The sequence below is a fragment of the Vulpes vulpes genome, chromosome X (assembly GCF_048418805.1).
Source record: "Vulpes vulpes isolate BD-2025 chromosome X, VulVul3, whole genome shotgun sequence".
NCBI classification, from domain to species: domain Eukaryota; kingdom Metazoa; phylum Chordata; class Mammalia; order Carnivora; family Canidae; genus Vulpes; species Vulpes vulpes.
Window position 1 is genome coordinate 43,662,590 of NC_132796.1, and position 14,316 is coordinate 43,676,905.

The window sequence follows — 14,316 nt, forward strand, 5'->3', positions numbered from 1 at the left end:
GCCAATAGATGCATGGAAAGGTGCTCAACATGGCTCATCATCAGGGAATTGCAAATCAAAACTAATGAGGTATCACCTCACACCTGTCAGAATGGCTAAAGTCAAAGACACAAGAAACAAGTGTTGGTAAGGATATGGAGAAAAAGGAACCCTTATGTACTGTGGGTGGGAATGCCGCTTTGAAGCCACTGTGGAAAACAGTATGGATGTTCCTCAGAAAGTTAAATAGAAGTGCCTTACAATCCAATAATGGCACTGCTGGGTATTTACATAAAGAATACAAAAACACAAATCAAAGGGATACATACACCCCTATGTTTAAGGCAGCATTATTTTCAATAGCCAAGACATGGAAGCAGCCCAAGTGTCTACTGAGAGATGAAAGGATAAAGAAGTAGTATATATATACAATGGAATGTTATTCCAATAAAAAGGGATGAAATCTTGCCATTTGCAATGACATGGATGGATCTAGAGAATGTAATGCTAAGTGAAATAATTCAGACAGGAAATATATGGTTCCACTCATATGTGGAATTTAAGAAAGAAAACAAACAAACAAAGGGAAAAAAAGAGACAAACCAAGAAACAGACTCTTAACTGTAGAGAACAGATGGTTACTAGAGGCAGGGATGGGTATGGAGATGGGTTAAATAGGTGATGATGATTAAGAAGTGCACTTGTCTTGATGAGCACTTGATGATGTATGCAATTGTTGAATCACTATATTGTATACCTGAAACTAATATAACACTGTATGTTAACTATACTGGAATTAACATAAAAACTTAATAAAAAAAAGATATTAAGGGTACTGATCATAATTATCATTTTCTGCATTTAAAATATTTTAAGCCTAATGAAAGGTAATTATTCTATCAAAACGCCAATGGAAAAAAACCAATATCCCCTAGACATGGATGCATAAGCAGGAAATGGGGCACTTTACCTTAAGTGATGCAAGGGGATGTTCTGGTCCCAAGAGGCTCCAGTGAAAAGCAGCCAGGTCCTCGTCTGGGAGAATGTGGTTACCTATAAAGTACATTTTATCATTTTTTGACTGTACAAATGTTTTCATAGAGCCTCCAGGCCATGAAAGGACTTCTGGGAAAGAAAATAATCAAATAATTCACACAGGTGTAGGTTCTCAATGTAATATCTATAGTATCTATGTGTTGATTACCTACTTTGTATCACCTACATTTTATGTTTTATCATTGTAATAATCACCCATAGTAGTATTATTATCCCCATCTTACAGATAAGGAAAGTAAGGTTCAAACAAGTTTGGTGACTTAGCCCAAAGTAGCTTGGTTAATAAGTGCCCCCACCAGGATAAGAAGCAGACTCCAAAGCCCATGCTATTATCTATCACCTAGTCATTCTGCCTTTTTTTTTTTTCATTCTGCCTTTTATAATATCAGCCACAATTACAGACTGCTTAGTAAGTGCTGGGCATTTTATATCTCATTTAATTTTGTCAATAACACAATGAAGTGTACTATTCCATTTCACACATGAGGAAATTGAAACCAGGGAGGTATAACTTCAGGGATTTGTCATAGGCCTAATTCTAAAACCTGTACTGACTCCTTTAGATGAGCCAAAACCAAATCCTTTGGGATTTTAAGCAGAGGTTACACCTGACACAATATGTTAACCTTCATGCTGTCAGTACTTGGAAAGCCACCTGAAAACATAGTCAACTCTCAAGATATTCGGGTGGCTCAGTTGGTTAAGCATCCAACCCTTGGTTTCAGCTCAGATCATGATCTCAGGGTCCTGGGATCAAGCCCTGGGTTGGGCTCTGCACTCAGCAGGTAGTCTAATTTAAGAGTCTCTCTCTCCTCCTCTACTACCCCTCCCCCCACTCACGTTTTCCCTCTATCTCAAATAAGTAAATAAGTCTTTAGGAAAACATAACTCTCTGCAATTTACTTTTAGATGTATATTTAAAAGATAAATTGATGGATGGATAGAATGGACAAGATATATGATAAAGCAAATATAGGAAAATGTTAAGGGAAGAATACAGGAGGTAGATGTAGGATTTATAGGATTTTCACTACTAAATTCTTTCAATTTTTCTGTGTGTTTGGAAATTATCATAATAAAATGTTAGCAAAACAGAAAGAGAAAAACATATACAACAATTTGTGTTCTTGATCTAAATTGAGACAGCAGGAAAGAAATGCAAATGCTCTGAAGGGGGAGCCAAAGCTATTTAGAGTTATTAAAATGTTTGGCCTAAGACAGTACTCTACATAAAATAGTTATGGAATATAACAAAAAAAAGTCTTACAAAAATCAAAATAATTTTCTAGGATATCCTGTGTTAAATTCATAAGACAAACATGCTGAGTTTCCAGTAAGAATTCCAAAAGCCTGATGAATTTTCCCCAGCATGGTGTTGGCATGTGGACTTTAAAAGGATAAATTCAATAATGATAGGCTAAATTGCTCTGGTCTTCATGTCTTAACATTGGAAGAGGAAACTTTACCAATCACTGGAATCTGTTCTTTGGATACCTACCTAGCAAAGCAGCAAATATGGGAAAATTCATCCGCTTCAAGCCCAGCTGCTTGGCTACCTCCTGCATCAGGAACTGATTGGTAGTGAGATTCTTCCCATTCCAGCTCAGCTTCAGAGCATGGGAACTGTAGTAAGAAGGAATATTGTAGAGAGCATACTCGGAGTCATGGGCAAGAAGGCCATGGAAGCCATTTTCCCTGAAAAAAGCCACCACTTCCAAATGGTGGTCTTCAAGGCTCTGAAAGACCTAAGAAGGAAGAAGAGAGGAACATGTAATGTAACAGAAACTGACTATATTTGGTTAGAAGTTCAGAAGGTTAGTAACTAAATGTTATAGTTGAAATTTAAGATCACACATGGCTGAACACATTACTCTATTAAAAAAAAAAGTCTCTCTTAGTTTCAAACTTGATTATTCCTACTATAAACAAACACAGTATTATCTATGTATTCATTGAAATGCCCAGTCCTTTCATGAAACTGTGGTGTAAGGCTCTTCAAGAGAATACAGAAATTAACATGGTATATATTACTTAAGTTTCCACTTCACACAATAACAGAGACATCTGGGATCCCTGGGTGGCTTAGCGGTTTAGCACCTGCCTTTGTCCCAGGGTGCGATCCTGGAGTCCCAGGATCGAGTCCCGTGTCGGGTTCCCTGCATGGGGCCTGCTTCTCCCTCCTCCTGTGTCTCTGCCTCTCTCTCTCTCTGTCTATCATAATTAATTAATTAATTAAAAAATAACAGAGATATCTTTGTTAGAAAAATAATAAAGCTATTATTTATTGCTCAGCACCTTCTATATTCCACATATACTTCATATACATTATCTCATTGTCAGAACAACTATGAGCAAGGTAGATATGGATGAAAAAACTTACATGTGGAAATAGACACAGAAAGGTTAAATAACATAGTCAGAATCTGATTTTAAGTTAATGTCTTTTTTTCCTCTATCTAACACCTTTTAAAAAATCTTTGCTTGTGGGCAGCTGGGTGGCTCAGTTGGTTAAGCCTCTGACTCTTGGTTTTGGCTCAGGTAATGATCTCATGGGTTGTGGTATCTAGCCCCAGGTTGGGCTACATGCTCAGCAGGGATTCTACTTGAAGCATCTCTCCCTCTGCCCCTCCTCCAAATCACGTGTGCTGTGCTGAGTCTAAAATAAATAAATCTTTAAAACCTATCTATTCATGAGACACACAGAGAGAGGCAGAGACATAGGCAGAGGAAGAAGCAGGCTCCCTGTGTGGAGTCAGATGCGGAACTCGATCCCAGATCCCAGAATCGTGCCATGAGCCTAAGGCAGACACTCAACTGCTGAGCCACCCAGGCATCCCTTAGGGACATTTTAGACCACAGAGCACCCAAACAGGGCACTTCCAGCAGGAAGACGTCAGAAACTTCACCCCATTTTAGGAATGGGAAAACTAGGACTATGAGAGGTTGGCTGCTCCTAAAGCTGCATAATGTTTATGAGTGTACACGAGATTCAAACCCAGGCTGTTCTGACTCCAGAATGCACTATTTCTATTGTACCAGGCTTCTTCCCGGAGAGCAGCATTTTTTATGTAATAGAAACAGACCTTTAAGTGTCCTTCCTGTGTATGCCTCTATCGCTGCACTTAGAGCATCCTGAAATAATCTGCATACTGGTTTTATGGTGCTAACTTCCTTGACTGCGGAGACTTTATCTATTCCTGGCTCCAACATGAAACTTGGAACAGAGTAATATGAATAATAATAGCTAACAGATCCTGAACATATATTATGTGCTAAGCAATGTCCTAAGTACTCTGCATTCATTAAATCATTTAATATTCAATCTTATAAGGCCATTACTATTATTATTATCATCCCCATTTTTACATTGCTACTCCTAAGGTCACATGGCTGGAAGGAACAAAGCCTGGATTTTGGCTCTAGAGCCTGTGGACCTATATATTTTTGTTGAACTCAACTGACCTTTTATTTCATTTAAATTATAAAAAAATGGTAGTTTTCTGGAATCTGACAAGAATTTCAATGCATTAAGCTTCTGTTAGGCTAAAAAGGGTCTAGTCACAGTAGATAGTTATGTCACACATTAAGTCCACAGGGGAGGGAAACTGATAAGTAGATAGCAAAGAAATATGTGTATATGTTTGTTTTCCAAGTAGGAGAACCAAAAATCTTTACTTTGTACTGCAACGTATTTACACCTAGAGTTATGTTGTTGTTGTTTTTTTACCTAGAGTTATGTTTAACTCCAAATGGGTCAGGGTAGTAGTAGTTTTATGCTGGCCCCTGGTGATAGTTTCTTCCAGCATACCTCTCATACAAGTCACTCCTAGAGCATCTATTTGTACAAAGCATAGTGCTAATAAGTATACTTTCCCTCTTATCACAATCAGACCATGTAGATGTTATAAGCCGCTTCTTACAGATGAGGAAACTGAGGCTCAAAGAAGCAAGGTACCATGCTCAGGGCCACAGAGCATCCCAAATAACCATCAACAGAAAAAATGGTTAAATAAAATGTGGAATAACCAGAAGAGGCAATGTAATTTAGCTATAAAAAGGAATGAAGCACTGATTCATTCTACAACATAAACAAACTTAAAAACACTACAGAGTGCAAGAAGCTAGACACAAAGGCCACGTATTATATGATTCCTTTTATATGAATCTTCCAGAATAGGAAAATCCATTGAGATGGAAAAATAGATTAGTGGTTTCTAGAGACTAGGGGAAAAGGGAAATGAATGACTGCTAGAAGGTAGTGGGTTTCCTTTTAGGGTGTTAAAAATGTTCTGGAATTAGACAGTGATCACAGTTGCACAACTCTGAATACAATTTAATTATACACTTAAAATGGTTATTTTTGGGGTAGCTGGATGGCTCAGTCGGTTGAGTGGCCAACTCTTGATTTCAGCTCAGGTCATGACCTCAGGGTTTTGGGATCAAGCCCTGTGTCAGAGACTGCACTCAGCAGGGGGTCTGCTTGAAGATTCCCTCTCCCTCTAACCCTCCCCCCATTCACATGCATATTGTAAATAAATAAATTTTTTATGTGACTAAAAAAACAAACCACATAAAATTTATCATCTTAACCATTTTTAAGTGGTTTTTTTTATTTTTTATTTTATTTTTTTTAACACTGAAAGCAGATTTATTGAAACAAATGATCCAAAAATGTGAAATAACCATGCCAAAGACCCTCCTGGAGACATAGGATGACATAGTAGGAAGATGAAGCAAGAACAAGAAACCAATAAGAGATACCAACCGGAAATCTAAGTATAAAAAATATAACTGAAGTAAATAATGAGATAAATGGCAAGATAAATTTGAAGAAAAATGAAATGGTAAATTAGAATATCAGACGGAGGAAACCATAGAAAATATAAAAGGAAAGCGTAAGGATATTAAAAATAGACCATAGGTAGGACAGTATCGTGAGACAGTAAAGAAGAGAATCCCTAACTTTGCCTGGAAAACCCAAGGAAAGCTTAAGGAACAGTAGTGTTAGGTTTACCGTTGTTGTGTGTTGTTAGGCACACCGTTGTGAAACAGATCTCCAGAACTTTTCAATCTTGCAAATCTGAAACTCTAAACCCCTTAAACAACTCTGTTTCTCCCTCTCCCCAGCTCCTGGAAACCACTGTTCTACTTTCTGGTTTTTTTCCTACTTTCTGTTTTTATCAATTTGACTACTTTAGATACCTCATATAAGTGGAATCATACAGTATTTATCTTTTCTATGACTAACTCATTTCACTTAACATAATATCCTCAAGGTTCATTCACATTGTAGCATGTGACAGGATTTCCTTCCTTTTTAAGGCTGATGAATATTCCATTCTATGTGCATACCACAATTTCTTCATCTGTTCATCAGTGGACTTATGGGCTGCTTCCACTTCTTGGCTTTTATGACGAGCACTACTATAAACATAGGTGTTAAAATAATCTCCTCAAAAACCTGTTTTCAGTTCTTTTGGGTAAATACTCAGAAGTGGAATTGCTAAATCACACAGTAGTTTCATTTTTAATTTTTAAAAAGAACCTCCCTATTGTTTTCCATAGAGGTTGCTCCATTTTATATTCCCACAAACAATGTACAAGGCTCTAGCTTCTCCACAAATTCACCAACACTTCTTTTCTTTCTTATAGTAGCCATTCTAATAAGTATGAGGTGATATCTCATTGTTGTTTTCATTTGTATTTCTCTGATAATTAGTGATGTTGAACATCTTTTCATATGATTGTTGGTCATTTCTGGCATACTTTCAAGAAAATTCCAGATATCAAGCACCTATAAATACTTCATTATCTGTAACAGATAAAGAGTTTAAAAATAACAAAGCTATCATTTCACCAAAGTTAATAGTTTCTTAATACCTGAATATCCAGTCCCTACTCTATTTTCCAAGATTACTTTAAAAATGACTTTTGAGTTTATTTGTTCAAATTAGGATCCAAATAGGGTCCCCATGCTTCATTTGACATGGCTCCTAAGTACCTTAATTTATAACAGCTGCCCTTGCCTTTATTAAATGCCATTTATTTGTTCAAAAACCATAACTCACATTTCAAATTACAAAGGTAATATGGATTACTCAACAGATGGTGTTGGGATAACTGGACATTCATTTGAGAACAGTAAGATAGATCTATTCTTCACACTTTGACTAGGATAACCATAAAAATAATAGAAGACTTCATGGGGATTTTTAAAAATAATTTCAGAGTGGGGAAAGTTTATGTATAAGAGAAAACCCAGTAACAGCAAAGAGAAAGATAAATCCTCTTGACTAAATAAAAACAAAACACTTCTGTTTGGGAAAAGCCAAGGTAAGTAAACTCAAAAGACAAATGACAAACTGCAAAAAAATCTGCAACTCATAGTATAAAGGGCCAATTTCTCTAACGGAAAAGGATAAAACTTGACAAGAAAACAGTTCACAAAAAAGGTAGACAGATTGTAAGCATGTAAGATGGTGATCAAACTCACTTGTGATAAGAAGTGAAAATTGAAACACTACTGAAAGATGGTATTTCAACTATAACATCACCAAATGTTATACTGGTAAAGGAAACAGGCACATACAAATATTGAAAGTAGGCATGAAAATGGTACAATCTCTAGGGAGAAAAATTTGGCAAGATCTGTCAAAACTACAAATGCACATACCTTTTGACTCAGTAATTTTGCTTCTATGGATTCATCTTTTAGATACGTAAAGCACTTGGAACAACACAAATGCGTAAGTATAAGCAAGAGCATTGCAACTGTACAAGTATTCATTGTAGCATTACTGTAATAGCTGAAAACTGGAAAAAAATCTAATTACCTGCCCATCAATAAGGGACTGGTTATATAAATGATAACATATACATACAATGGAATAGAGTGGAACCATAAAAAACAAGGACCAAACTCTTACATACTCACATGGAAAAATCAGCATGATGTGGCAAATAAAAAAGCAATGTACAAATTATGTATGGTATACTGCCACTTTTTGAAAGGTATATTTATGGTGTGTGTGTGTCTGTGTAACAAATAGTTATAAGTATTTGGTTTCATATGCATAATAACTTTGGAATAATATACAACTCACTGATAATATTGGTCAACTCTAGGGAAAGGAATCTAGTAACTAGGGACAGGAGTGGAAGGGAGATTTTCTTTTATCATATATCCTATTGTACCTTTTGAATTTTTATAATATGAATTGCAATACTTAATTGAAAAGATAAATTACAACTGAATAAAAGTAGAATATACTCCAGGTTAAAAAAAAAATCAAAGAATACAGAAAGCTGTATGGTGGAAAGTAATACAGGCATGCCTCAGATATTATAGGTTCAGTTCCAGAGCACTTCAGTAAAGTATCTCAATAAGGCAGGCAAATGAACTTTTGGTCTCCTAGCATATATAAAAGTTATGTACTATACTATAGTCTATTAAGTGTGCAATAGCATTATGTGCAAAAGTACACCCCTTAGTTTAAAAATACTTTATTGCTAAAAAACACTAACAATTATCTGAGCTTTCAGCAAGTCAATCATTTTGGTGGTACAGGGTTTTGCCTCGATGTTGATGGCTGCTGGTTGAACAGGGTGGTGGATGCTGAAGCTGGGGTGGCTGTGGCAATTTCTTAAGACAATAAAGAAGTCTGCCACATTGATTGATTCTTCCTTTCAGGAATGATTTCTCTGTAGCACCTGGTGCCATTTGATAGCATTTTACCCACAGTAAAACTTCTTTCAAAAGTGGAGTCAATTCCTTAAATCCTGCCACTGTTTATCAACTAAGTTCATATAATATTCCAAACTGTTTAATGTCATTCCAACAAGCTTCACAGCATCATCACCAGGAGCAGATTCCATCTCAAGAAATTATTTTCTTTGCTTATCCATCCATAAAAGGGAACTCCTCACCCATTAATTTTATCATGAGATTATGGCAATTCAAGGTTCTACCTCCAATTTCAGTTCTCTTGCTATTTATACCACATTTGCAAGTACTTCCTCTGTTGGTCTTGAACACCTCAAAGTCATCCATGAGGACTGGAATCAACTTCTAAATTCTCATTAATGTTGATATGTTGACTTCTTCCCATGAATCATGAATGCTCTTAATGGCATCTAGAAGTCAATTCTTTCCAGAATATTTTCAATTTACTCTGCTCAGATCCATGAGAAGAATCACTATCTATGGCAGCTACAGCCTTACAAAATTTCTTAAATAAGGTTTGAAAATTGAAATTACTCCTTGATTCATGGGCTGCAGAATGGGTGTTATGTTAGAAAGCATGGAAACAGCATTCATCTCATGTGTATCAGAGCTCTTAGGTAACCAGGTGTACTGTCAATGAACAATCATATTTTGAAAAGATTCTTTTTCTGAGCAATAGGTCTCAATTATGGGCTTAAAATACTCAGTAAACCATGTTGTAAACAGATGTGCTGTCATCTTGGTTTTGTTTTTCCATTTATAGAGCACAGGAAGAGTAGATTTAGCATAATTCTTAAGGGCCCTAGGATTTTCAGAACAGTAAATAAGCACTGGCTTCACCTTAAAGTTACCAGCTGCATTTGCCCCTAACAAGGGTTAGCCCATTTTGAAGATGTGAATCCAGGCACTGACTTCTCTTCTCTAGCTATTAAAGTCCTAGATGGCATCTTTTTCCAATAGAAGGCCATTTCACGTACGTGGGAAATCTGTTTAGTGCAGCCTCCGTCATGAATTATCTTACCTAGATATTCTTGATGACTTGCTGCAGCTTCTACATCAGCACTTGTTGCTTTATCATGCACTTTTATGTTCTAGAGATGGATTCTTTCCTTAAATGTTATGAACCAACCTCTGCTAGCTTCAAACTTTTCTTCTGCAGCTTCCTAGAATTAAGGAGAGTTAGGGCCTTGCTCTGGATTAGGCTTTGGTTTAAGGGAATGTTGTAGCTGGCTTGATCCAGATCACTCAGACTCTCTCTATATCAGTGATAGGGCTGTTTCACTTATCGTTAATATATTCAATAGAGTAGCATTTTTAGGGGGTCGTGCCCGCTGGCTTGTGGAGGCTGTGCCGTGTGTTGGGGAATGCGGTCGGTGCCATGTTCCTGACGGCTCTGCTCCTCCGCAATCGCATCCCCGGCAGGCAGTGGATCGGGAAGCACCGGCGGCCGCGGGCCGTGTCCTTCCAAGCGAAGCAGAACATGATCTGCCGGCTGGAGATCGAGGCAGAGAACCAATACTGGCTGAGCACGCCCTACCTGTCGTTGGAGCAGGAGTACGGCCACGCGGCGGAGCGCAGGGCGGCGGCCTTCGAGGCCATCAAGGCGGCCAAAATGGCCAAGTTCCCCCCGCACAGGTTCGTGGCGGACCAGCTCGACCATCTCAACGTCACCAAGAAGTGGGTCTGATCCGGAGCCACGGATTCACAGGGCGGCCACCCACCTCCTGACCCGATTCTGGAACCTCTGAAGAGCGCTCACTTGAGAGCTTTTGGAGCAGGCTTAGTGAACAGCAGACATGAGTGTGTGGTCTGTGTGTGGGGTGTATGGGGCTCCAAACTCTGTATAACCCAGCCTCTGGCGTAGTGTTTCCTTTCCATTACCCTAATAGGAAGATACAGGTATTTCTTAGGCCACAGAAGATACAAAGTGTATTTTGGATGAAAGTTTAAAAAAAAAAAAAAACTACAAACTATGCTTAAGTGTGAGGTACTTGGTGGAGGCTTACCTTTTGTCAAAAAACAATTGCCTAGACGAAAGTGGGAAAAACTGAGCTTTTTCAGTTAAACATACTCCTAAAAATAGGATTTTCTTTTGGGATTGCTACTAAAAGTAGACATTTACGTGAAGTAAAAGATATTCATCAGAACTGCTACATGAAGTTGTATTTTTGAAAACCTCTTTTCGGGTACCTGGGTGGCCCAGTCGGTTAAGCCCTGCTGACTTGGTTTCCCCTGAGATCTAGCCTGGCCTAGGGCTCCCTACTGGGGTCAGAGAGGGTCTGCTTAAGATTCTCTCTCCCTCTGCCCCTCCTGCCACCTCAAACAAATCTTTAAAAATAAAAAAATTAAAAAAAAAAGAGTAGCATTTTTAATTTCCTTCAAGAATGTTTCCTTTGCATTCACAACATGGTTATCTTTTGGGCACAAGAAGTCTAGCTTTCAGCCTATCTCAGCTTTCCATATGCCTTACTAAGCTTAATCATTTCTTGCCTCTAATTTAAAGTGAGAGACTGTGATTCTTCCTTTCATTTGAATACCTGAGGCCATACTAGGGTTATTAATTGGTCTAATTTTAATATTCTTATGTCTTGGGGAATAGGGAAGCTAAATGGCTGGCTAGTGAAATAGAAAACAAACAAAATTTATTAAGTTCGCCATTTTATATCAGTGAGGTTTGTGGCACCCCAAAACAAGGACTATAGTAACATCAAAGATCTCTTGGGCAGTCCCGGTGGCTCAGCGGTTTAGCACCGCCTTCAGCCCGGGGTGTGATCCTGGAGAACCGGGATGAGTCCTGCATTGGGCTCCCTGTACGGAGCCTGCTTCTCCCTCTGCCTTTCTCTCTCTCTCTGTCATGAATAAATAGTAAAATGTGTTTTTTTAAAGATCTCTTGATTACAAATCACCATAACAAATATATTAATGAGGATCGCCTGGGTGGCTCAGCAGTTGAGTTTCTGCCTTTAGCTCAGGGTGTGATCCTGGGAATTCTGGGATTAAGTTCAGCATCTAGCTCCCCGTGGGAAGTGTGCTTCTCCCTCTGCCTATGTCTCTGCCTCTCTGTGTCTCTCATGAATAAATAAATAAAATCTTTAAAATATATATATTGAGAAAGTCTGAAATATTATGAGAATTACCAAAATGTGACACAGAAACAGGAAGTGAATAAATGCTGTTGGAAAAATGGCACCACAGACTTGATGCAGGGTTGTCAGAAATCTCCAATTTGTAAAAAATGCGGTATCTGTGAAATGCAATAAAGCAAAGGGCAATAAAATGAGGTATGCCTGTAGTCCTGTCATCCCCATTCCTTGAAGTTACTCCTATTTCAGGTCTCTCCTCTGAGGAGTAGGTCTAGGGGTAGGCTGGGAATATATTTTCTTAAACCATTTATTGAGGTATCACTGACATACTAAAAGCTGTACATAATTCATGTATACAATTTTAATTTAGAGATAAGAATCATCACCACAGTCTATGCCATAAACATATCCATGTCCTCCAAAATTTTCCTCCTGCCCTCTTATTTTTTTGTAATAAAAGCAACCTAACATAAGAGCTACTCTCCTAGCAAAGTTGTAAGTACACGATACAGTATTGTTAATCACAGGAACTATGCTGTGCAGGTCTCTAGGACTCATTTGTCTTGTATAACCAAAACTTTGTACCCTTTGACTAATACTTCCCCAATATTTCCTCCTCACAGCTCTTGGCCATCACCATTCTACTCTCTGCTTCTAAGTGACAATTTTAGATTCCTCATTAAGTGGGATCATGAAGTATTTGTCCTTCTGTGTCTTGCTTATTTCACTTAGCATAATGTCCTCCAGGTTCATCCATGTTGTCCTAAATGTCAGGATTTCCTTTTTAAGGCTGAATACTATTCTAATTGTATGTATATACCATATTTTCTTTATTCATTCATCCAACAATGGACACTTAGGTTGTTTTTAAGAACACCAAGTGAGGGATCCCTGGGTGGCGCAGCGGTTTGGCGCCTGCCTTTGGCCCAGGGCGCGATCCTGGAGACCCGGGATCGAATCCCACGTCGGGCTCATGGAGCCTGCTTCTCCCTCTGCCTATGTCTCTGCCTCTCTCTCTCTCTCTCTCCCTGTGTGACTATCATAAAAAAAAAAAAAAGAACACCAAGTGATTATCACAATGAGGCAAGTTTAAAAAACAGTGCTCTCTAGTCAGATCACACAGCATGGCAATGAAATCCTGACCAGGGCAAGGAAGAAGCCTTCTAGCCACAAGACCCTTCAGAATAGCTGAGTAGCCTGGCCCCATTTCCATGTATGATGACTACTATCCTTTGTAAGCAGAATGACTTCCAGTCCCTGGCTCAAATCAATTCAGTTCAGGTGTTAACCTTCTAATTTTTCAGGAGACTAAAATGATTTAGGTGAGCTTAAACAACATACCAAAACAACTAAATGGAAAAGAAGCACATTTGAGCCTCAAAGTAAGAGGTGAAATTCTTAACTGCCTACAGCTTTAATTGCTATCTCACTGTTCAGTACAACAAATATGAATTGAGGGGCCTTCTAAGTGCCAGGATGCAGAAAGCACAGAGTAAGACACTTAATATACCATAAGTTATAACCACAGGGTGCCATGGAAACATAGAGGAAAGGCACCTAACCAGTCAATAGGGCAATGCTTTCTACAGGAAGCAACACTTATTTATAAAACCCAGGGGAAAACAGCTCTCTGAGGAAAGTTTAACATCTCATTTCCAATCACCAATAGTCAAAAGCAGTGGCTTTTATTTATTTTTTTTTAAGCAGTGGCTTTTAAATTGTGCTTCCCAAACAAGTATTTGGGTACATGGAGAATTGGACAAAACAACCAGACAGGAAAGGTACTCCTACTTTCTCTTCAATCTGAGCTCATATTCTCCATCTTACCTATTTTATATTTTGGCTCTTTCAGAAATATTTTATTGAATATCTGCTACTAAAAACAGCTAGAAGTATTTATCACTACAATGCCATCTCCATGAGGGCCAAGATTTCTTGGTCCACTTTGCTTACTGCTGGATTGTCAGTGCACTGAATAATTGCAGAGTAGGGAACCAATGAGCCATTTTGACTCTCAACAAGTATTTAATGAACCAGGCACTGATACATGTCAGGCATTGATCTAGGTGTGGAAATACAGTAGTGACCAAGAGCCCCAAATTCCTATTCTCATGGTGCTGACATTCTAGTGATTAATACTTGATAGGCACTGGGCTAAGTATTTTAAGATGTATTTCATTTACCTTTCCAGCTCTGTGAAATGGGTATCACTTCCTTCTTTTTTAATAGAAAAATTTAAATAGTTTGCTTCAAATCACACATGGCAGAACTTGAATTTGAACCTAGTTAGGTCTATCTTCAAAATAATGTTCTTTCCACTGAGTATATTATTTATCAAATAAAGGCAACTGGAAAACTGACCATTCACTAACTTCAGGTCAATTCATAAAGTAATATAAAGAGCATGGGGCCATAAAGAATAACTAACTAGATTGTGAGCCTGTTAGTTGCTGTGATTATATTATATCCATTAGG

At 38.1% G+C, this 14,316-nt stretch overlaps 2 protein-coding genes across 4 annotated transcripts in view; one reads left to right on the plus strand and one right to left on the minus strand.

Moving 5' to 3' along the window:
- The window catches only part of FAM120C (family with sequence similarity 120 member C), a 163,707-nt gene that overhangs the window by 135,056 nt on the left and 14,335 nt on the right, over positions 1–14,316 (minus strand). For all 3 annotated transcript variants that reach the window (XM_072743380.1, XM_072743382.1, XM_072743381.1), the window contains exons 2-3: positions 2,534–2,780; positions 950–1,032 (exon numbers count right to left, since the gene is read on the minus strand). In XM_072743380.1, the coding sequence (XP_072599481.1) occupies positions 950–1,032; positions 2,534–2,780 (330 nt within the window). The remainder of the gene's footprint in view (positions 1–949; positions 1,033–2,533; positions 2,781–14,316) is intronic.
- LOC140596060 (large ribosomal subunit protein mL63-like) lies at positions 5,645–10,911 on the plus strand. Its single transcript, XM_072743323.1, has one exon. The coding sequence runs from the start codon at positions 10,137–10,139 to the stop codon at positions 10,443–10,445; it is 309 nt and encodes a 102-aa protein (XP_072599424.1). The 5' UTR covers positions 5,645–10,136; the 3' UTR covers positions 10,446–10,911.

Coding starts and splice junctions, on each gene's coding strand:
- LOC140596060 (XM_072743323.1), top strand. CDS start 10,137: ATGTTCCTGACGGCTCTGCTCCTCCGCAATCGCATCCCCGGCAGGCAG.